The following is a 20705-nucleotide window of genomic DNA, read 5'->3' as shown; positions in this document are numbered from 1 at the left end:
CACAGGAAGTTAAATCTTCAAACTTCTGCCAGCTGTGCTGAAGTAAAATGACATGTGGGATACAACTTCGTTTCATATGGTTTGGGAAAAAATGGTATGGAGCTGAGCAATGTGCCTAGTGAGAGCAAGAGACATAGACAGTGATAAAAGAGATGTGGCAAGACATTGACAGTTGTGAATCTAGGTGAAGAGTATATGGGTGCTCATTTACTCTTCCAACTATTTTGTAAGTTTAAAAAGTTGATGGGAAACTCCGGCCTTAATAAATTCTTTAATCTTAGTCACCCTGATCTGATCCTCAGATCAGCCTAATGGTGCTCTTCAGAGTATGCTAATTGGTTGAACGTGGACATTTAAAGGGGAAGTTAAATCATCCTATTCCAAACTTTCTCTGATTTCAAGGTAGCTTTCTTTATTCCTGAGAGAATAAACACTTTCTTTGGGCTGTTTCTCTATATTTCTTCTCCCTTGTTTAATAAATTAGAAATTTTGATTCTGGTGAGTAGTGTTCATCTCCCCCAAAAGTTAATTGTCCATTCTCTTACTTTTAGACAATTCCAAGCTCGAGTGTCTCGGCAAACTGTTTTGGCACTTGAGAAAGAAGAGGAGGAGGAAGTTTTTGGATCTTCTGTACCACAACGAAGCACACTGGCTGAACTAAAAAGCAAAGGAAAAAAGACAGCAAGAGCTCCAATCAGCCGTGTAGGAGGTGCTCTTAAGGGTAAGTTTGTTAAGTGTTATTATGGGAAGCTCTTAGTCTCGGGTGGTAGGCAAATTATGTAAAGAGATAATGTATAAATATATATGTGGACGCTGTCCTAGTTTTCTGAATACTAGGTAGCAAAAAGAAGGAAGTCTTCAGAGAGCTGAGATTACAGTATGCAGTAAAAGCAAAACATGTCAGCAATTTTGTGTCTTAATTAAGAAAAACCTAATATATAGGAAGCATCAGGAGTTTCTGAGTTTGAATTGTTAGTAGAAAGAAGAATGCAATAATATAGCCAGTATTGTCAAAGTGAAGCTTACATGTACCAGAGCCTCAGAAAATGTATTAACGTGGTCTTCAGGTTTTTGGGGCCAGAAATTGGACTCTCTTTGTATACCTAAAGATGATCACTAATAAGCTTTCTTTCTTTCTTTTTTTTTTTTTTAAATTAACTATGTTTAGGGAAGTTTTAGATTCACAGCAAAATTGAGTAGAAAGTACAGAGAGCAGTAAGCTTTTACTAACTACATTTATAGCAGTTAGATGGATAGACCAGAATTTAAAAAACTCTCTTATTCCTTTTACGGTATCAACTTACCAGTATTCAAAATATTACTTGTAGATCCTAGAATTAGGGTATAGGGAGTATATAGACCTAAAGAATATTTCATCCAGGGGCGCCTGGGTGGCTCAGTCTAAGCGTCTGCCTTCAGCTCAGGTCATGATCCCAGGGTCCTGGGATCGAGCCCCGCATCAGGCTCCCTTCTCAGCGGGAAGCCTGCTTCTCCCTCTCCCACTACCCCCTGCTTGTGTTCCTCTCTCGCTGTGTCTCTCTGTGTCAAATAAATAAATAAAATCTTAAAAAAAAAAAAAAAAGAGTATTTTATCCAGATCATAATGAAGCTTGATTGTAATAAGGAGCCCCACAACAGAGAACACCCCTAATAAATGGGCTAATTTGTCTTCTCTAGATTCAGCACATTTCAGCTGATTTCCATTGAGAGAAAAATTTTAAATTGACAAATGAGGATTTAGGTTAGGGTAGTCTCTGAGAAAACTAGGTAGTGTTAGAATGATGATTGAAGGAAGATGTAGAATTTTTTTTTTTAAGATTTTATTTATTTATTTATTTGTCAGAGAGAGAGAGAGTGATCAGCTTCCTGCTGAGCAAGGAGCCCAATGTGGGACTCAAACCCAGGACCCTGGGATCATGACCTGAGCCGAAGGCAGACGTTTAACCATCTGAACCACCCAGGCATCCCAAGTTTTTTTTAACATATCTTTAAATAAAAGACTGGAGGTGAGGTAAAGGAGGGAGAGTATAAGTAACAAACAGAATGGATTAAAAAGTTAATTTAATTCATGTAAAGTTTTAAAAAAATTGTTTAAAAAAATCTCTTTGTTTCTATGGTGGTAGAGGTAATCTCCTTGATTTTAGGAAGGATTAGGTATTCCTTATCTGGCATCTGAGTTGATAATTAAAGATTTTACATAAAATTTTAATATTTTTCTCCTAGCTCCAAACCAGAACAGAGGACTCCAAAATCCAGTTCCTCAACAGATGCAAAGTAATTCCAGAATTACTATTTTTGATGAAAATGCTGATGAGGCTTCTAGAGCAGAGTTGTCTAAGCCTACAGTTCAGCCATGGATAGCACCCCCTGTGTCCAGGGCCAAAGAGAACGAGCTGCAGCCAGGCCCTTGGAACACAGGCAGGCCTTTGGAATACAGGGTAAGGACTCTTAGATCCAGTGTACTTGCCAACATAACAAAAAATTCAGATTTAGAGTAGAGGAGTGTTTTTAGCATCTCTTTTGATTCCTCCTGAATGATTAGGCCTGACCTGCATATACTTTGTCAGAATGTATAACTGTGGTAATTGTCATCTTCTTCTTCGTCGCCAGCCTCATGGTGGTACAGCTTCTGTGACCACTATACCCTCTCTGCTTCCCAGTTTTACTCCATATGTTGAAGAAACTGCACAACAGCCAGTGATGTGAGTTTGATTTCCTGATATTTTGAGGTGGGAATTATTAAGAGTGAGCAGGAGCACCTATTCTGGTTCCCAAAAGCATTTCCTTCTTTGTGGGGATGAAAGTAACCAGACAAATTGTGTTTTTTAAATGTCTATGTTCTCTAGAGTATGTTAGGGCCAAAAGACCATTTGATAATATTCTTATTAAGGAATAAACTTCATAGGCTTATATTTACATTGTTTTAGTCAAAGATAATCACTTTGACTTAAGTGAGATGTTCTACCTTTGTTATTGACAGTAATTAGAAAATATGATAGTTTTTCCTTTTACCCTGCTCTTTCCTTCTGGATGTCTTTTTCTTTTTCTTCCTAACCCTTAGTATTTCTGTTATAAGAAAAAGAATGATGGGTGATACTTAGATCATCAGGCAGTGTGAGATCTACTCTAATACACACTGCAGAGCATATAATACTAGGGTCAGAGTCTGTGTCCCAGTGCAAGAGTTTTCTCATAACTAATCTATAACCCCTCATCACTATATGCTAGGTACTATAGGAATGCAAAAATAGATAAGATTTATAGCAAAAAATTCTGCCTGATGTGAGTTCAACACAAGGGAGGATATTCTTTTTTTTTTTTTAAAGATTTATTTATTTATTTATTTGACAGAGATACAGCGAGAGAAGGAACACAAGCAGGGGGAGTGGGAGAGGGAGAAGCAGGCTTCCTGCTGAGCAGGGAGCCTGATGCGGGGCTCGATCCCAGGACCCTGGGATCATGACCGGAGCCGAAGGCAGATGCCCAACGACTGAGCCACCCAGGCGCCCCAAGGGAGGATATTCTTAAGAAATTTCTATGAGGGGCATCTGGGTGGTACACTTGGTTGGGTGTCTGACTCTTGGTTTTGCGTCAGGTTGTGATCTCAGGGTCTTGGGATCGTCTGATGGAGACTGCTTGAGACTTTCCCCTGCTCCTCCCCACTGCATTTGCTCTCTCAAGCAGATGAATAAATCTTTTAAAAAAAGAAGAAAAGAAAAAAATCCTATGAGCCTTTACAAAGGATTACTGGAAGAAATTGATAGCACACATTTGTGGATATTTAATTTTTCGAATGTTTCAAATCACCTATAGATAGAATTATGGCAAAATAAATATGGTATAGAAAATGTTGAACTTTATTTTTATTTGAACTCTTCTTCATGGCTGTCTTATTTGACCTGTCTGCAACATTTTCTTTAGTTTGTGTTTTTCTTAATGGTATGTTCCAGGGGCTCTTTATAAATTATATATACATGTTATTATAGATTAAGCTAATCAGCTAAAATCTTTAATAGGAGTTGTGAATATTTCCCCCTAATTTGTCACTTGTTTTTTGATATTGTTTAGCAGTAACCACTAAAAATATATTTCTAATTCCTATATAGATTTAACAGTCTTTTTTATGGTTTCTGTGTCTCCATCATTCTTTGCTGGGATACTGCAAGCTACCTAATCTGTCTACTTCTAGTATTACTCATCCCATTCATTCTTTAGGCTGTGACAGGTCTGCATTGCAAATCTGATTGTCTCAGTTTCCTGATCAGAATCCCTTGCTAGGTCCCCATAACCTTTGGGATGAACCCAAAACTCCTTAAGATTAATTATAAGACTGTTCTTGATTTGGCCTCTGCTAACATCTCCAGTTTCCTTGTTTGTTTGTTTTTTAAGATTTTATTTCTTTATTTGAGAGAGAGAAAGCAAGAGACAGAGCATGAGCAGAGAGGGAAAGGCAGAGGGAGAGGGAGAAGCAGACTCCCCACTGAGCAGGGAGCCCGATGTGGGGCTCCATCCCGGGACCCCAGGATCATGACCTGAGCTGAAGGCAGATGCTTAACTGACTGAGCCACCCAGGCGCCCCTTAACATCTCCAGTTTCCTCCCCCTAATATAGTCAAACCAGACTGTTTGCAAGTTCCTGAACTTGTCTAGAGCAGCTACCCTTTGGACGTTTGGGTTGTTTTTACTTTTTGGCTAATTATGAATAATGCTTCTGTGAACATTTGTGTAAATGGTTTTTTTGTGGACATATGTTTTCATTTCCTATGAGTATATACCTTGGAAGGGAATCGCTGAGTCATATAGTAACTCCATGTTTAACATTTTCAGGAACTGTCAAACTGTTTTCCAAAGAGGTGGCACCATTTTCTGTTCCCAAATTGCCATAATGAATGAGGGTTCCAATTTCTCCACATCCTCACCAACACTTGTTCTTATTCACTTTCTTTTGGTTTTGTTTTTTTGGTTATTGCCATCCTATTGGGTGTGAAGTGGTATCTCATTGTGGTTTTGATTTGCATTTTTCTAATGATTAATGATGTTGAACATCTTTTCGTGGGCTTATTAGCCATTTGTATTTCTTTGGAGAAGTGCCTATTCAAATCCTTTGCCTATTTTTCAACTGGGTTATTTGTCTTTTATTTATTTTTTTATCGATTTTATTTGAGAGAGAGAGAGAGTGAGTATGAGTGGGGGAGAGGGGCAGAGAGAGAGGGAGAAAATCCCAAGTGGACTCCACACTGATGTCTGAGCCTGATGCAGGGCTTGATCCCATGACCCTGAGATCATGCCCTGAGGTGAAATCAAGAGTTGGTCGCCCAACCCACTGAGCCACCCAGGTGCCCCTGTCTTTTTGAATTGTAAGAATTTATATATTCTGAGTACAAGTCCCTTAGCAGATACACGGTTTGCAAATATTTTTTCCCATTCTGTCAGTTGTCTTTTCACTTTCTTTGTTTTTCTTTTCACTTTCTTGATGTTATCTTTTGAATCCCAAAAGGTTTAAAAATTTTAATGAAGTGTAATTTATTTTTTCTTTTGTTTCTTACATTTTTGGTGTTGTATCCAAGAAGGCTTTGCCTAATTCAAGGTCATGAAGATTTACTCCTGTGTTTTCTTCTGAAAGTTCTATAGTTCTAGCTCTTACATTTAGGTCTGTGATCCATTCTTAGCTAATGTTTGTGTGTGATATAAGGAAGGAGTCCTACTTCATTCTTCTGCATGTGGATATACAGTTGTTGCTTGAAAAAACTTCTTTCATCATTAGATGGTCTTGGTACTCTTCTTCTTTTTTTTTTTCAGAGAGGGGGTGGGGAGGGACAGAGGGAGAGAGAGAGAATCTCAAGCAGGCTCCACACCCAGTGCAGAGCCCGCTGCAGGGCTCAATCTCACAACCCTGAGATCGTGACCTGAGCCGAAATCAAGAGTCGGACGCTTAACTGACTGAGACACCCAGGTGCCACAAATGGTCTTGGTACTCTTGTTGAAAATCAGCTGACCATAATGTATGGGTTTATTTTTGAGATTTTTCTATTCCATTGATCTACATGTGTCCTTATGCCATAGCCTTGATTACTGTGGATTTGTTGTAACTTTTGAAATCTAGAAGTTTGAGTCTCCCAACTTAGTTCTTTTTAAAGATTGTTTTGACCATTCTGGTCCCCTTGCAATTCCATCTGAATTTTAGGATTGTTTTGGTAATTTCTGCAAAATAACTGCTGGGATTGTGTTACAGATTGTGCTCTGAATTTGTTGATCAATGTAATGAATATTGCCATCTTGATACTATTAAATCTTCTGATCCATGGACATGAAATATCTTTTATTTATATCTTCTTTCATTTCTTACAACAGTGTTTCATAGTTTTCAGAATACAAGTTTTGCACTTTTTAAAAAAATGAATAGATGTTATTTTTTGAGCTATTTTAGGTATATAGAACACTTGTACAGAAAGTACAGAGAGTTCCCATATACTTCCTCCTCCCCAACCCCATACACAGTTCTCCCTATTAATATCTTGCATCAGTGTGGTTCATTTGTTGTAATTGATACATTATTAACCAATGTTCATAGTTTACATTAAGGTTCACTCCAATGTGTTTTACAGTTTTCATGTGTCCATCATTACAGTGTCACATAAAATAGTTTCAGTGCCTTAAAACTTTCCTCTACTCCGCCTGTTCATTTATCCTTCCCTCAAATCCCTGGCAATCATTGATCTTTATATTGTCTTTACAATTCTGCCTTTTCCAGAATTCGTATAGTTGGAAATAAACAGTATGAAAGCTTTTCAGACTGGCTTTTCTCAGTAATATGCATTTAAGGTTTCTTCATGTCTTTTTTGAGGCTAAGAGCTCATTTATTTTTAGTACTGAATGATATTCCATTGTGTGGATGTTTATCCATTTATGGGAGGACATCTTGGTTGCTTCCAATTTTGGCAATTATGAATAAAGTTGCTATAAACCCTTGTGTGCAGGGTTTTATGTGGACATAAGTTTTCAACTCATATAGCTGGATTCTATCATAAGACTCAGTTTTGTAAGAAAGTGCCAAACTCTTCCAAAGTGGCTGTACCATTTTGCATTCATTCATATCTCCACATCCTTGGCAATACTTGGTGTTGTCAATAGTTTAGATTTAAACCATTCTAATAGTTGTGTAGTGGTATCTCATTATTTTAATTGTAATTTCTTGATAACATATGATATTGAATATCTTTTATATGTTTATTTGCCTTCTGTATATCTTCTTTGGTGTCTGTCTATTCACACTTCTTTTTAAAAAATTTATTCTGAAGTACTTCATTCTTTTTGGTGCTTCTGTAAATAGTAATGTTTTCTTAATTTCCTTTTCCGTTCATTGCAAGTGTATAAAATACAGTTGATTTTCATATATTGATTTTATATCCTACTTCTTTGGTGAACTCATTATTAGCCCTAGTAGTTTTTATAGATTCTTAGGATTTTCTATATATAAGATCATGTCATCTGCAAGTAGAGATCATTTTACTTCTTTTCCCACTTGGATGTCTTGTTTCTTTTTTTATGCTTTGTTTCTTTTTTTTTTTTTCTGATTGCCCTGGCTAGAAATTCCAGGACACTTTTGAATAGAAGTGGCAAGAATGGACATTCTTATCTTGTTCCTGATCTTAGAGGAGAGGCATTCAGTCTTTTATCATTAAGTATGATGTTTGTGTGGGTTTTTTGTAGATGTCCTTTATCAGGTTGAACAAGTTGAGGAAGCGTTTTAGGTATGTAGATGTTTAGACCCTATCATTAAAGGTTCTGATTTAGTGATCTGGGGTAAGGACGAGATGTCTGGTTTTTTTGTTTTGTTTTCTTTTTTAAGATTTTATTTATTTGTTTATTTAAAGAAAGCATGAGCAGGGGGAGAGGCAAAGGGAGAGGGGGAGAGAGAGAGAATCTCAAGCAGAGTCTAACGGGCTCCATCTCAGGACCCTGAGATCATGACCTGAGCCATAATCAAGAGTTGGATGCTTAACTGACTTAACTAGGTACCCCGGGACCAGATATCTTTAGTTGTAAAAAGGCACATATAAATAAAATAAAAGGTATATAAGTAATTCTGTCCATAGCCAGGATTGAGAATATCTGCCCTATTTTCATTGAAGTACTTCATGCTTCATTCTTTTCAAACCTGTATTATCACTTCCATTCTTCCCCCTCAGCTGAGAACCTTGAACTTGTCACATTGTCAATTCCCTAAATGTTGTATTCCTAACTCAAATTATTTTTGGTGATAAACAGTAGCAAATAGGCTATATTGCATGGGTTAATTTTCTTTCATACACTGGGTTTGATTAAGATATGATATTCAGATTTATTTTACCTATAAGGAATATAAGCTATCTGTTGACCCTAACTTATGGCTAATTTCATTCTTCATCATACAGAGTAGTACTCAGAACATAATTGTTGATAATCCATGTAAATTATTTTTTAGCCTCTTTTCTCAATCTTATTTTTTGAAATCAATTATACATAGTCTTGCTACTGACATTGTCCCTGTGTTCTGTCAAAACATGTAAGAAATAACTCATTTGACCTGTATGGTGAATAATAATTATTTTGCTTCTTTAGGACACCATGTAAAATTGAACCTAGTATAAACCACATTCTAAGCACAAGGAAGCCTGGAAAGGAAGAAGGAGATCCTCTGCAGAGAGTTCAAAGCCATCAGCAAGAGTCTCAGGAGAAGAAAGAAAAGATGATGTATTGTAAGGAAAAGATTTATGCCGGAGTCGGGGAGTTCTCCTTTGAAGAGATCCGGGCTGAAGTTTTCCGGAAGAAATTAAAAGAGCGAAGGGAAGGTATGTATATTGATCTAGTTCACAGCAAAATTTCTTGGGAATTGTAATCTTTGTCACTGCCCATTATTTTCTCAAGCATTCCCTCTATTCCAGTGAAGCAGCTCTGATCATGGTCACCAGAAACCTCCTTTTCGCCAAATCCAGTGGCCATTTATCAGTCTTGATCTTTTTTGACCTCTTGGCTTCATTTGACACAATTGATGAAATGCTTGTTTATGAAATGCTTCTCTTGGCTTTTTCCTTGGTGCATATTATCCCTCTCAATTTCCTTCACTGCTATTCCTGAGGCCCAGGATAGAGTATTGGAATATTCCAGTCACAACTATCACTAGGTAATGGATTAAATACTCTTTACAAGCTGGGGACTCTCAAATTTATATCTCTATCCCTGACATTTCACCTGAACTCCAGACTCCTATTTAGTTACCTATATCTATTGGCTATTCCGACAGACATTTTAAACTCAACATAGCCAGAACAGAATTACTGATTTCTGCCAAAAACGACACCCCAACACATACCACAGGCTTACCCATTTCAGTAAAAGGGAACACCATGCACCCAGTTGGTTCAAGCCAAAAAAACCCATAAGTCATCTCTGATCCCTCTTTCTGTACCATTCTCCCACATCTAAATGAATAAGCCTATCAACTGTACCACCAAAAAATTTCCCAGATCTTTCATTTATCACCATTCTCATTATTAATCCAAACTGCCATCTTTTAGGTAGACTACTGCAGCTAGACTTTCTGCAAACTTCAGTCTGGCCTTACTACAGTCCATTTTGCTCATAGCAGATGATCTTTATAAAAAGTCCAGGTCCTATCATTACTTTACTTAAAATTCTTCAGTGTTTTCTCATTGTCTTACCATGCAGTACGAACTCTACCCACCCGTGACTTGGCTCCTGCCTACCTCTCCAACCTCATCTTTTACTTTTCTCCCTCTTACTTTGCTACAGTCATACTGGCCTTCTCTGGAACTCACTCTTGAGCACAGTGACCTTGTTCCTGCATTAAAGCCTTTGTGCCAGCTCTGGCCTAGAATCTTTCCCCAGATCTTTATATCACTGGCTCCTTGTCATTTGGGTTACAACCTTATGAATGTCCCTCTCTTAAAATGATCTTCCCTGCTCACCTGTCTTAAGTAGCTCTTGACCTCCTACTCAGTCACACATTCTCACATCACCTATTTTATTTTATTTATTTATTTGAGATAGAGAGTGAGAGCAAGAGCTGGGAGACAGAGGGGGGGGGAGAAGCGGCTCCCCGCGGAGCAGGGAGCCCGATGCGGGGCTCCATCCCAGGACGCTGGGACCATGACCTGAGCCGACGGCAGATGCTCAATCGACTGAGCCACCCAGGCACCCCACCTATTTTATTTTTAACACTGATTTTCTTATTAATTTGTGTGTGTGTCTTCCCCAAATTGAATGTTAGTGTCACATGACTAAGGACTTTGTATTATGCACCACTGACATGTAAATGCTCCGAATTGTTCTTGGCACATCATAGACATTCTGGTTCTTATTGATTAAATAAATGAAAGAATAGAAACCCAGACCTCAAGTAGAGGGCTTTGCTCCATTTATATTATTCTCATCTGTAATATTAGCATGTATGTTGAAGCCATGAGCTCCAAAGACAGTTTTTGACAGAATAAGTTGCTATAAGGAGTAATGCATTAGCCAACCTTACTGTTTCTAGCTGAGCTACTGACCAGTGCAGAGAAGAGAGCAGAAATGCAGAAACAGATTGAAGAGATGGAGAAGAAGCTGAAAGAAATTCAAACTACTCAGCGAGAAAGAATGGGTGATCAGGTCGTTTCTCTCTCTTGTTTTGTTTTTTTTAAGATTTATTTATTTATTTTAGAGGGAGAGTGTGTGTAAGCAGGGAGAAGGGCAGAGGGTGTCATGCAGGGCTCCATCTCACACCCTGAGATCATGACCTGAGCTGAAACCAAGAGTCACGTGCTTAACCGTGCCACCCAGATGCCCCCATTTCTCTTTTTTTAATACAGAAAACTATACTTATTGAAACAAATTTAAACAATATAAAAGCATAGAAGATAAAAATCCTCCCAACCCCCATTCAGAGTTTCTGGTAGTTTCATAGCTATTAGTGGCAACAAAGTCCAGCAGGAAAGTAATTTAACAAGTGACCTCAAATGGAACTTGTGTCACTAGAAGTGATGCAATTTATTGACTTCTTAGTTAGACTCTAAAGCATTGTTTTATAACTTCTGGACTTTAGCTTTTTATTCTAGTCATGTTGCATTGAAATGGGGTCACCCAAAGAAATTTGGTATATGCTTGGCACTGCTCAGTTGAGTACAACAGAAACGGTTTATCCTAGGAATGTAAATTATTAGAAAGAACTTTTATAGCATAGATATTTTATATGGTTAGTGGGTATCTAGGCGAAGAGTATAGTGAACCTAATTTTGGAACTAAAGCTTGAAAATAGGTAGGATTTTTTAGATAGGAGGGACACATTGATTTTGTTTCTTTAATGCAAATAGCAAGAAGAGAAGATGCCTACAAAGGAGACAGCTGAACTGCAAATTGCTTCAGAGTCTCAGGAAATACCAGGAATGGCTCTATCCAATTCTGTTTGTCCAGTAAACTCTTGTGCCAGGTAGGACTGCATTGGTGGGAGGGATGATTCTTATAGGAGGGCACTTAAAACCAACCTTTGACTCTAATGACTTGAAGTCTTTTATAATATTAAGACAATGTTTGCAAGTCTCTGTCACAACATAAGCTCTGATACTGATGAGGTAAGACAGGGTACTGACATTTTTCTGTTAAAAAAAATACATGTTTCTTACAGAAACAATCAAATATAATTTTTAAATTAAAAACAAATTTTTTTAAAGTAGTCTTCATGGAGCCCAGCATGGAGCCCAGCATGGGGCTTGAACTCATGACCCTGAGATTAAGACCAGAACCGAGATCAAGAGTCAGAGGCTTAACCGACTGAGCCACCCAGTCACTCCTCAAATATAATTTTTTAAAGATAAAACCACCCATTTTTACCACCAAGTGATTACTGTTATTAACATATGTATATCCTTATGTGTTCTGTTTTTTGTTTTATTTGATAAAAATGAGAGTTTGCCATTGCTTATACTGTTAATGTTATAACATCTATTATCAAATATACTTATATAACAATTATAATGACTGAAGGTTCGATCTTCTTAAAGAATTTGGATTGACTACTAGAATTTTTTTTATCTAGAGTGAAGAAGATTATATTTAATGAAAAAGCCTCTTGGACTTATAAGAGTTAAATAATTCTTTTTGTGGGTACTTCGGACATATTTTAAAACAAGTTTCTTTACAGGGAGACTTCACTTGCAGAAAACTTTTGGCAAGAACCTCATTCTAAAGGTGAGTTATATTTGACAATGTCATGAAAAACTTACCAGTAACAAACACATTATGTAATATGTGGTAAATATTTTTCTTAATTATGGTAAAGGGAGTTGTAAGAAGACAGAGGGGAACTAAGATCTTATCGTATCTTTGAATCATGGAATTCAGTTAAGCATATGATTTGAGATAGGATAGGCATTTAAAAGAGTGTGTTTGTAAGATTCCTCAGTGCTTTGAAATGTTTCAATGTAGATTTAAATTTATGTTAACTACCAAATACTATCTTCCACCTTAGCAGCGTATACTGAGCTAAACCTATCAGTAGTATCCAGCAGCCAAGAAAGTAGTTTTTCAGAAGAAAGAAAAAATGTCTAAAACTAAAGCTATTTAGGGGTGCCTGGGTGGCTCAGACTGTTAAGCGTCTGCCTTCAGCTCAGGTCCTGATCCCAGGGTCCTGGGATTGAGCCCCGCATCGGGCTCCCTGCTCAGCGGGGAGCCTGCTTCTCCCACTGCCGCTCCCCCTGCTTGTGCCCTCTCTCTCTCTCTCTCAAATAAAATAAGTAAAATAAAATAAAATCTTAAAAAAAGAACAAAACTAGAGGTATTTATACTCAAATTTATTATTTTTTTTAAGATTTTATTTATTTGACAGAGAGAGCAAGCAGAGGGAGTGGCAGGCTCCCCAGCTCCCCATGGAGCAGGGAGCCCAATGCAGGGCTCGATCCTAGGATCCTGGGATCATGACCTGAGCCGAAGGCAGACGCCTAACCAGCTGAGCCACCCAGGCGCCCCAAATTTATTCTCTTCATTTAAAAATACGTTAAAAATGGTAAAGACATGAATATCTACCTAGTAGTAGTTGAAAACAAATTAAATAGAATCTGATTAAACCTCTAACTCTAACCACCAATTTATAGGAAATACAAAGCATAGAGGAACATGTTAAACAACATAGGAAGATGTAATTGGCAAAAAATCCAGCATTATGGGGCAAACAACCTAGTTTCTTCAACAGAAAATTACTAAAACAACAACAAACCCTATAGTATCAAAGTGATTTAGGAGGTATTTCAACCAGTCACAGTATATGAATCTGCATTCCCAATTCAAACTTTCTAAATAATTTTGGTTAAATGTGAGTCTTCTGATTAGATATATGATACTCAGAAATTATTAATCCTATAGGTATGGTTATGTTTTGAGATTATGCTTTTTTGAACGAGTCTCTCTCTTTTAGAATTACATCCTGAAATATTTACAAATGAAATGATATGATGTCTTAGATTTGCTTTAAGATAATTCAGAGTTGGGTTGGGTTTGGAAAGTAGTGGTAGTGGTGGGGAATAAAGAAAGATGAGACACAATCATCCATGTTTAGATAACTTATTAAATGATGTCTACTTTTATATGTTTGAAATTGTTCATTATAAAGAACAGGTTACCTTTCTGCTTCCAAACAGCACAAAATATTAATTGACCTAGATGTCTTGAAAAATGGGCATTTACTCTTAAGAGCATAAATCTATTCTCTTTTTCTATAGGTCCCAGTATACCTTTCTCCATTTTTGATGAGTTTCTTCTTTCAGACAAAAAAAATACCAGGTTTGAAGTTTTTTGTTTTGTTTTGATACTTAAAAGTCTTCTATTATTATAAATGAGGATGCAATAAGGGTTACTGTTATCTATGTGAACAGAAAAATAAGTGGGGTATGTTTTTTTCCAGTCATCCTGCAGATCCCCCACGGGTTTTAGCCCAACGAAGACCCTTTGCAATTCTCAAAACTTCAGAAAGCATCAACTCAAATGAGGATGTGTCTCCAGATGTTTGTGTAAGGAACAGTATTCCTAAGTTAATATAAGCAGACTGATGAATTGTTTCATTCAATTCTCATAAAGTTAGGGTTAAAATTAAAATCACTGGCTTGGGGCACCTGGGTGGTTCAGTCAGTTAAGCGTCTGCCTTTGGCTCGGGTCATGATCCCAGAGTCCTGGGATCGAGTCCCGCTTTGGCCTCTCTGCTTGGCGGGGAGTCTGCTTCTCCCTCTGCCTGTCACTCTGCCTACTTGTGCGCACACTCTCTCTGTCAAATAAATAAATAAAATCTTTAAATAAATAAATAAAAATAAAAACACTGGCTTAAAATTTAAGCACATGAAAAGATGCTTAACATCATTATTCATTAGAGAATGTAGATCCACAACCACAGTGAGATACTACTTCACATGCACTGTGATGGCTATAATCAAAGAAAATAACAAGTGTTGGTGAGGATGTGGAGAAATTAGAACCCTCATACAGTGCTGGTAGGATTATAAAATGGTGCAGCCACTTTGGAAAACAGTTTGGTAGTCTCTCAAAATGTTAAAAATAGAGTTACCATATGTATGACCTAGCAATTCTCTCCTAGGTATATATCCAAGACAATTAAAAACATGTTTACATTTTTAAAAACACTGTACATGAATGATCACAGCAACATTATTTATAATAGCCAAAATATACTAGCATATATGCTATAATTTTACTTGTTATAAAACCCATTTATTTATTATTATTATTTTTTTTAAGTAGGTTCCACATGCAACACGGAGCTTGAACTCATGACCCCAAGACCAAGAGTCACGTGCTCCACCAACTGAGCCAGCCAAATGGCCCTAAAACCCCTTTTTTAAGTATATGCGCTTAAATGTATGCATGTAACCTACCAGATATGTAGTTGCCTCTGGGGAATAGTAATTGGAGGGGAGATGAGGGTCAAGTGCCAGAGGGAGACTTTTTCACTATATATCCTTTTCAACTAGTTGACTTTTTAAACCATATACATGTATTACTTTGTTTTTTGTTTTTTGGTTTTTTTTAAAGATTTTATTTTATTTTATTTTATTTTGACAGAGAGAGACCCAGCGAGAGAGGGAACACAAGCAGGGAGAGTGGGAGAAGGAGAAGTAGGCTCCCCGCAGAGCAGGGAGCCCAATGCGGGATTTGATCCCAGGACTCTGGGATCATGACCTGAGCCGAAGGCAGACACTTAATGACTGAGCCACCCAGGCGCCCCAACATGTATTACTTTGAAAGACGAAGGGGTAGCTGATTCAGTTAAGTGTCTGACTCCTGATTTCAGCTGAGGTCATGATCTCGGGATCCTGGGATGGAGCCTCCTGTGTCAGGCTCCACGTTCATCCAGGGAGTGTGCTTGAGATTCTCTCTCTCCCTTTGCCCCTTCCCCTGCTTGCACATACACGGTCTCTAAAATAAATAAATAAATCTTTGAAAGACAAAGGAATATTTTTAAAATTTTCCTTTTTTTTATACTTTGTATTCCATATTTTCTTTTCTTTTTTTTTTTTAAAGATTTTATTTATTTATTTGACAGAGAGAGACACAGCGAGAGAGGGAACACAAGCAGGGGGAGTGGGAGAGGGAGAAGCAGGCTCCCCGCAGAGCAGGGAGCCTGATGTGGGACTCGATCCCAGGACCCTGGGATCATGACCTGAGCTGAAGGCAGTCGCTTAACCAACTGAGCCACCCAGGCACCCATCTATTCCATATTTTCTACTGTGACTGTGAATTATCTTTAAGAAATAAAATAAAAATTCAATATTTGGTGTAGAAGAAAAAAGCTAGGAGGATAGCAGATTATCAGAACATTTTCTAGGTCAAAGCCAGAAGAAAAATATTATTCCTCTAGTTCTTAGGTGAAATTGGTTGGGCAAAAAATCATTATCCAGTATTTTTCCTTTGGAGAATCCTCACAGTATATTTTTTTGATAATACATAGTTTGCTATTTTCATGATATAAAACTTTTTCCCTCAGATATTATGATGTGCTTTTTAAAATTATCTTTCCTAGAGATTCTAATATGCTACTTCTGTACCCTATGTTGAAAATCACTTATCTAATGTTTGTCTCTCTGAGTAAAAAAGGTAGGTCCTCCATATTCTCACTGAAATATTTCAGCTAAACTTTATGTGTTTTTTATTTCAGGATGAATTTACAGGAATTGAGCCCTTGAGTGAGGATGCTATTATCACAGGTTTCAGGAATGTAACTATATGTCCTAACCCAGAAGACACTTGTGACTTCGCCAGAGCAGCTCGTTTTGTATCCACTCCTTTTCATGAGATAGTGTCCTTGAAGGATCTCCCTTCTGATCCTGAGAGACTGCTGCAGGAGGAGGATCTAGATGTGAAGATCTCTGAGGACCAGCAGACTGCTTGTGGCACCATCTACAATCCAACTCTCAGCGTCAAGAAGCTCAGGTGATTGTAGGTTGCACAAACCAGATTGTTTGAGTGATCTCTTATTCTGTGTGTGCTTGTCAGAGCGATCATTTATCAGGTTCTCACTACCTGCCAGGTACCGTGCTAAGTGCTTTACATGACAGTAGGACTCCCCCTGATAAAGTGGTGGTGGGATTTGGTAATTGATTTGAGTATGAGAGTTAGAAGAAGTAAATTTGGATGGTTATGAGACTGAGAGCCCCCAGAGGATTCTGGTGTCTTTGAGAAAACTTGGCAAAGTATACCTGATGGGGAGACAGGGGGCATTTTATTTTTCCTTTAATACTAAATTTTAAATAATGGTAAAATAGCTTGATACTAATTTCAGATAGGCAACTAGAAGTGTCCTTTTTTTTTTTTTTAAAGATTTTATTTATTTGAGAGAGAGAGAGAGAACATTAGCTTGGGGCGGAGGGGCAGGGTGGGGCAGAGGGAGAAGCAGAGTCCCTGCTAAGCAAGGAGCCGGATGTGGATTCGATCCCACGACTCTGGGATCATGACCTGAGCTGAAGGCAGAAGCTTAACCCACTGAGCCACCCAGGTGCCCAGAAGTGTACTTTTTTAAAGTATCTTTTAGGGGCGCTTGGGTGGTTCAGTCAGTTAAGTATCTGACTCTTGATTTCAGCTCAGGTTATGATCTCAGGATCATGAGATCAGGCCCCGGGTCAGGCTCCATGCTTAGCGTGGAGTCTGCTGAGATTATCCCTCTGCCTATGCCCCTCCCCCTGCTCTCTCTCGCTTGCTCTGTCTCTCTCAAAAATAAATAAATAAATAGATGGATAAAATCTTTATTTTTTTTAAAGAGTTTACTTATTTATTTGACAGAGAGAGAGACAATGAGAGAGGGAACACAAGCAAGGGGAGTGAGAGAGGGAGAAGCAGGCTTCCCGCTGAGCAGGGAGCCCAATGTAGGGCTCGATACCAGGACCCTGAGATCATGACCTGAGCTGAAGGCAGACGCTTAATGGCTGAGCCACCCAGGTGCCCCTAAATAAAATCTTTAAAAAAAAATAAAGTCTCTTTTAATGGAGAGGTGGAAATGAATAAAGAATGGTATGAAGGAATCGCATAGAATCTGTATATTTAAAAGTTGGCTAAATGAATGTTGGTTTTAGGAATATTCTTTAATTTGCCAATTTGTGCTTTTAAAACTGCATTTTCAAATTTTTGTCCAGTAAACTTTTTATCGCATTTGCTTAGCATGTATTCACCTTGAGTGATTTGGGTTTCCCTTTTTCTTTCTTGATCTTTTCTTATTAAAGAGTAAAAATGTCTAGAGAAAGGATAAACAAGAAAAAAGTTAGTATCTTAGTCAATGTTTCTCAGTAGTTTAGAATAGATGTAGATTAGGCATTTGCTATAGATTAGGTAAATAAAGCATAAATTTAGAAAATCTAATGCTGAGCATTGCCTGTCAACCAGAGTAGATAAATTCTGATTATGAATCTATATCTGTTTCAGGAAGATATAGACTTTGAAAATTAGACTAATGAGGGCACCTGGGTGGCTCAGTTGGTTAAGCGACTGCTTTCGGCTCAGGTCATGATCCTGGAGTCCCTGGATCGAGTCCCGCATCGGGCTCCCTGCTCGGCAGGGAGCCTGCTTCTCCCTCTGACCCTCCCCCCTCTCATGTGCTCTCTCTCTCTCATTCTCTGTCTCAAATAAATAAAATCTAAAAAAAAAGAGAAAATTAGACTAATGAATATCAAATAAAATAAAATAACAAAGATAAAGTGATATCTGTTATCCCTATGAGGACTGACTGATTTGTGGTTCTTTCAGCCCAATTATTGAAGACAGCCGCGAAGCCACACACTCCTCTGGGCTCTCAGGGTCTTCTGCCTCAGTTACAAGTTCCTCTTCCATCAGATGTCTTCAAATTCCTGAGAAACTGGAACTTACTAATGAGACTGCAGGTAGCTTCATACATACCACCTGTAAGCAAACCTCTACCTCCATGTCTACTGAACACTTATTTATCTCAGCAAACTGAGCTATGTGGTTTTTTTCTCTAGAAAAGTTCCCATAAATTGTGCAATTTCTAGAATGAATCAGTATTAACTGAACACCATAAAGACCTGAAGTAGATGAGTTTTGTTAGGTTAGCCGTGTTGATTGTGCAGTCTTGTGTTTTTTCCTCTCCTCTGTTTATAACACCCATTTTAGGTTTGGGGGGTGATGGGGTTTTTTAACTTTTTTTTCCCCCCCAGACAACCCTACTCAGTCACCCTGGTGTCCACAGTATCGCAGACAACTACTAAAATCTCTAATGGAGCTGAGGGCCTCTGCAGAGTTTTTTATAGAAGATAGACCAATGCCTAAGTTGGAAATAGAAAAGGAAATTGAATTGGGTAAGTATCATTGAACAAATGGGGTTTTTTTTTGTATGACACTATACGAGTAAGTGATTATTTGTACTTGAGCTTGTTGCTTGAGCAACTCTTGATCTCAGGGTCGTAAGTTCGAGCCCCACATTGGGGGTAGAGTTTACTTAATTAAAACAAAACAAAAAAACTCATGTAAAAAGACAAATGAAAAAGAAACAGATTATAGAGGTTGACACATTGATAAGTTCATGTCCCGGTAACAATATGGAGTCTGTCTTCCCCTCTTTCAACTTTTAACAAATGATTTTGAAAAGTGTTCTAACTGACTGCTCACTGGCAGATATAAAGTACCTTTAGCCCTTAAACCAGGAGGTAAAAGCTAAGGGGCTGTACATATTCACAGTGATTTTTAAATGGAATCAAACCTTCTCAACAGGTAATGAAGATTATTGCATTAAACAAGAATACCTAATATGTGAAGATTACAGATTATTCTGGGTGACACCAAGAAACTCTGCAGAGTTAACCATAATAAAGGTGGGACTGATTCTTTGTCATTTGCGTTACTTTTTAAAAAAATAATGTGGGTTGAAGCAGTAACTGTGGTCCCATGGTACCATCAAATCCTTTGAATAGTCCATAAGTTTCTTGATAGAAAAGTCGGTGAGACATCAAAAAATCACTCAGCATTATGTGCCAGGATCAGATATCAAAAAGGAGAGGCAATCATGTAAATCTCTTAGTATGTCCAAACATACTAAATATTCTATTAATTCTATCTTTTTGAGGAAATATGCTGAAATTTTCTGGCCTGCTCCAATCTGGACAGATTACATTCTGGGACACATACACACACACACACACACACACACACATTCTGGGACACACACACACACACACACACACACCCCTTTTGACATTTCCATTCACCATTATCCTAGGGAATCACATTACCTCTTTCTTATGTTAGACGCCCAGTAATATTGGCTCCCATTTTTATTTCTTTTTGGTTTAAGCCCTCATATTTTAGTAGCCTCCCGGGAAAGGATGCATGGGATATACATTTTTTTGAAACCTTCCATGTCAGAAAATTTTTTATTCCACATCTTTACTTGATTGGTAGTTTGGCTGGATATTAGAATTCTAGGTTCAAAACTTTTTTTCCTTGGAATTTTGAAGATAAGGTTGATTATCTTTTGGCTTGTGGCCTTTCTTTTTAAAGTCTTTTGCCATTTTTTGTGTAAGACTATTTTTCCCTCTCCCTGAATCCTTGTAGAATCTTCTTCTGTTTATCCCCAGAATTGTCCCCAGTATTCTGAAATTCCACAAATACATGTTTTGGTAAAAATCTATTATTGCCCATATGCTAGACACTGGATGGCCATTTCAATGTGGAAACTCCTTCAGTTTTGAGAAATTTTCTTCAAAGAATAAATTATTTCTTCTTTTCAGTCTTCTGTTCTCTCCTTCTAGAATTCCTTTTATTAGGATATGGGGTATCTTAGAGATCCTTTAAAAATCTTATCTTTTTTTCTCCTTTTCTCTTTGTCTTTTTGCTTTACTTTCTGGAATGTTTTGTCAGCTTTATTTCCAGACTTGTTATTGGGTTTTTCATTTCTTTTGTCATGCATTTGATTTGCCAGAGCTCTTTTTTATTCTCAGAATTTTCTTCTTTAAAACATTCTGCACTTCATTTCAAAGATGGAATATTCTTTCTCTGCGTGCATTTACGATGCTTTAAACTTTTTTCTCCCTGCATCATCTGTTTCCTTTTGTCTGTTTTGAGCTCTGTCTTTCATATTAGAGGCTTTCTTCAAGTCTTGGACTCTCTATTCATATTTAAGTGTGGGACTCTAAAAGCTAATTGAAAGCTCTGTATATACAGGAC

General features: G+C 37.7%; 1 protein-coding gene across 2 annotated transcripts in view; it reads left to right on the top strand.

The window, feature by feature from the left end:
• Positions 1-20705, top strand: part of BUB1B (BUB1 mitotic checkpoint serine/threonine kinase B) — a 52626-nt gene that overhangs the window by 22197 nt on the left and 9724 nt on the right. Inside the window, exons 6-18 of one of the 2 annotated variants that reach the window (XM_045900361.3) lie at positions 552-721; positions 2224-2438; positions 2611-2702; positions 8601-8830; positions 10537-10649; positions 11351-11466; positions 12178-12224; positions 13751-13811; positions 13933-14038; positions 16195-16469; positions 18273-18427; positions 18701-18841; positions 19254-19354. In XM_045900361.3, the coding sequence (XP_045756317.1) occupies positions 552-721; positions 2224-2438; positions 2611-2702; positions 8601-8830; positions 10537-10649; positions 11351-11466; positions 12178-12224; positions 13751-13811; positions 13933-14038; positions 16195-16469; positions 18273-18427; positions 18701-18841; positions 19254-19354 (1822 nt within the window). The remainder of the gene's footprint in view (positions 1-551; positions 722-2223; positions 2439-2610; positions 2703-8600; positions 8831-10536; positions 10650-11350; positions 11467-12177; positions 12225-13750; positions 13812-13932; positions 14039-16194; positions 16470-18272; positions 18428-18700; positions 18842-19253; positions 19355-20705) is intronic. The other variant, XM_045900362.3, reaches the window with a different exon arrangement.

The sequence above is a fragment of the Mirounga angustirostris genome, unplaced genomic scaffold (genome assembly GCF_029215605.1).
Source record: "Mirounga angustirostris isolate CCGP_5_RB_7025 unplaced genomic scaffold, mMirAng1.0.hap1 SCAF_9, whole genome shotgun sequence".
NCBI classification, from domain to species: Eukaryota; Metazoa; Chordata; class Mammalia; order Carnivora; family Phocidae; genus Mirounga; species Mirounga angustirostris.
This window is presented reverse-complemented; position numbering and strand designations above follow the sequence as displayed.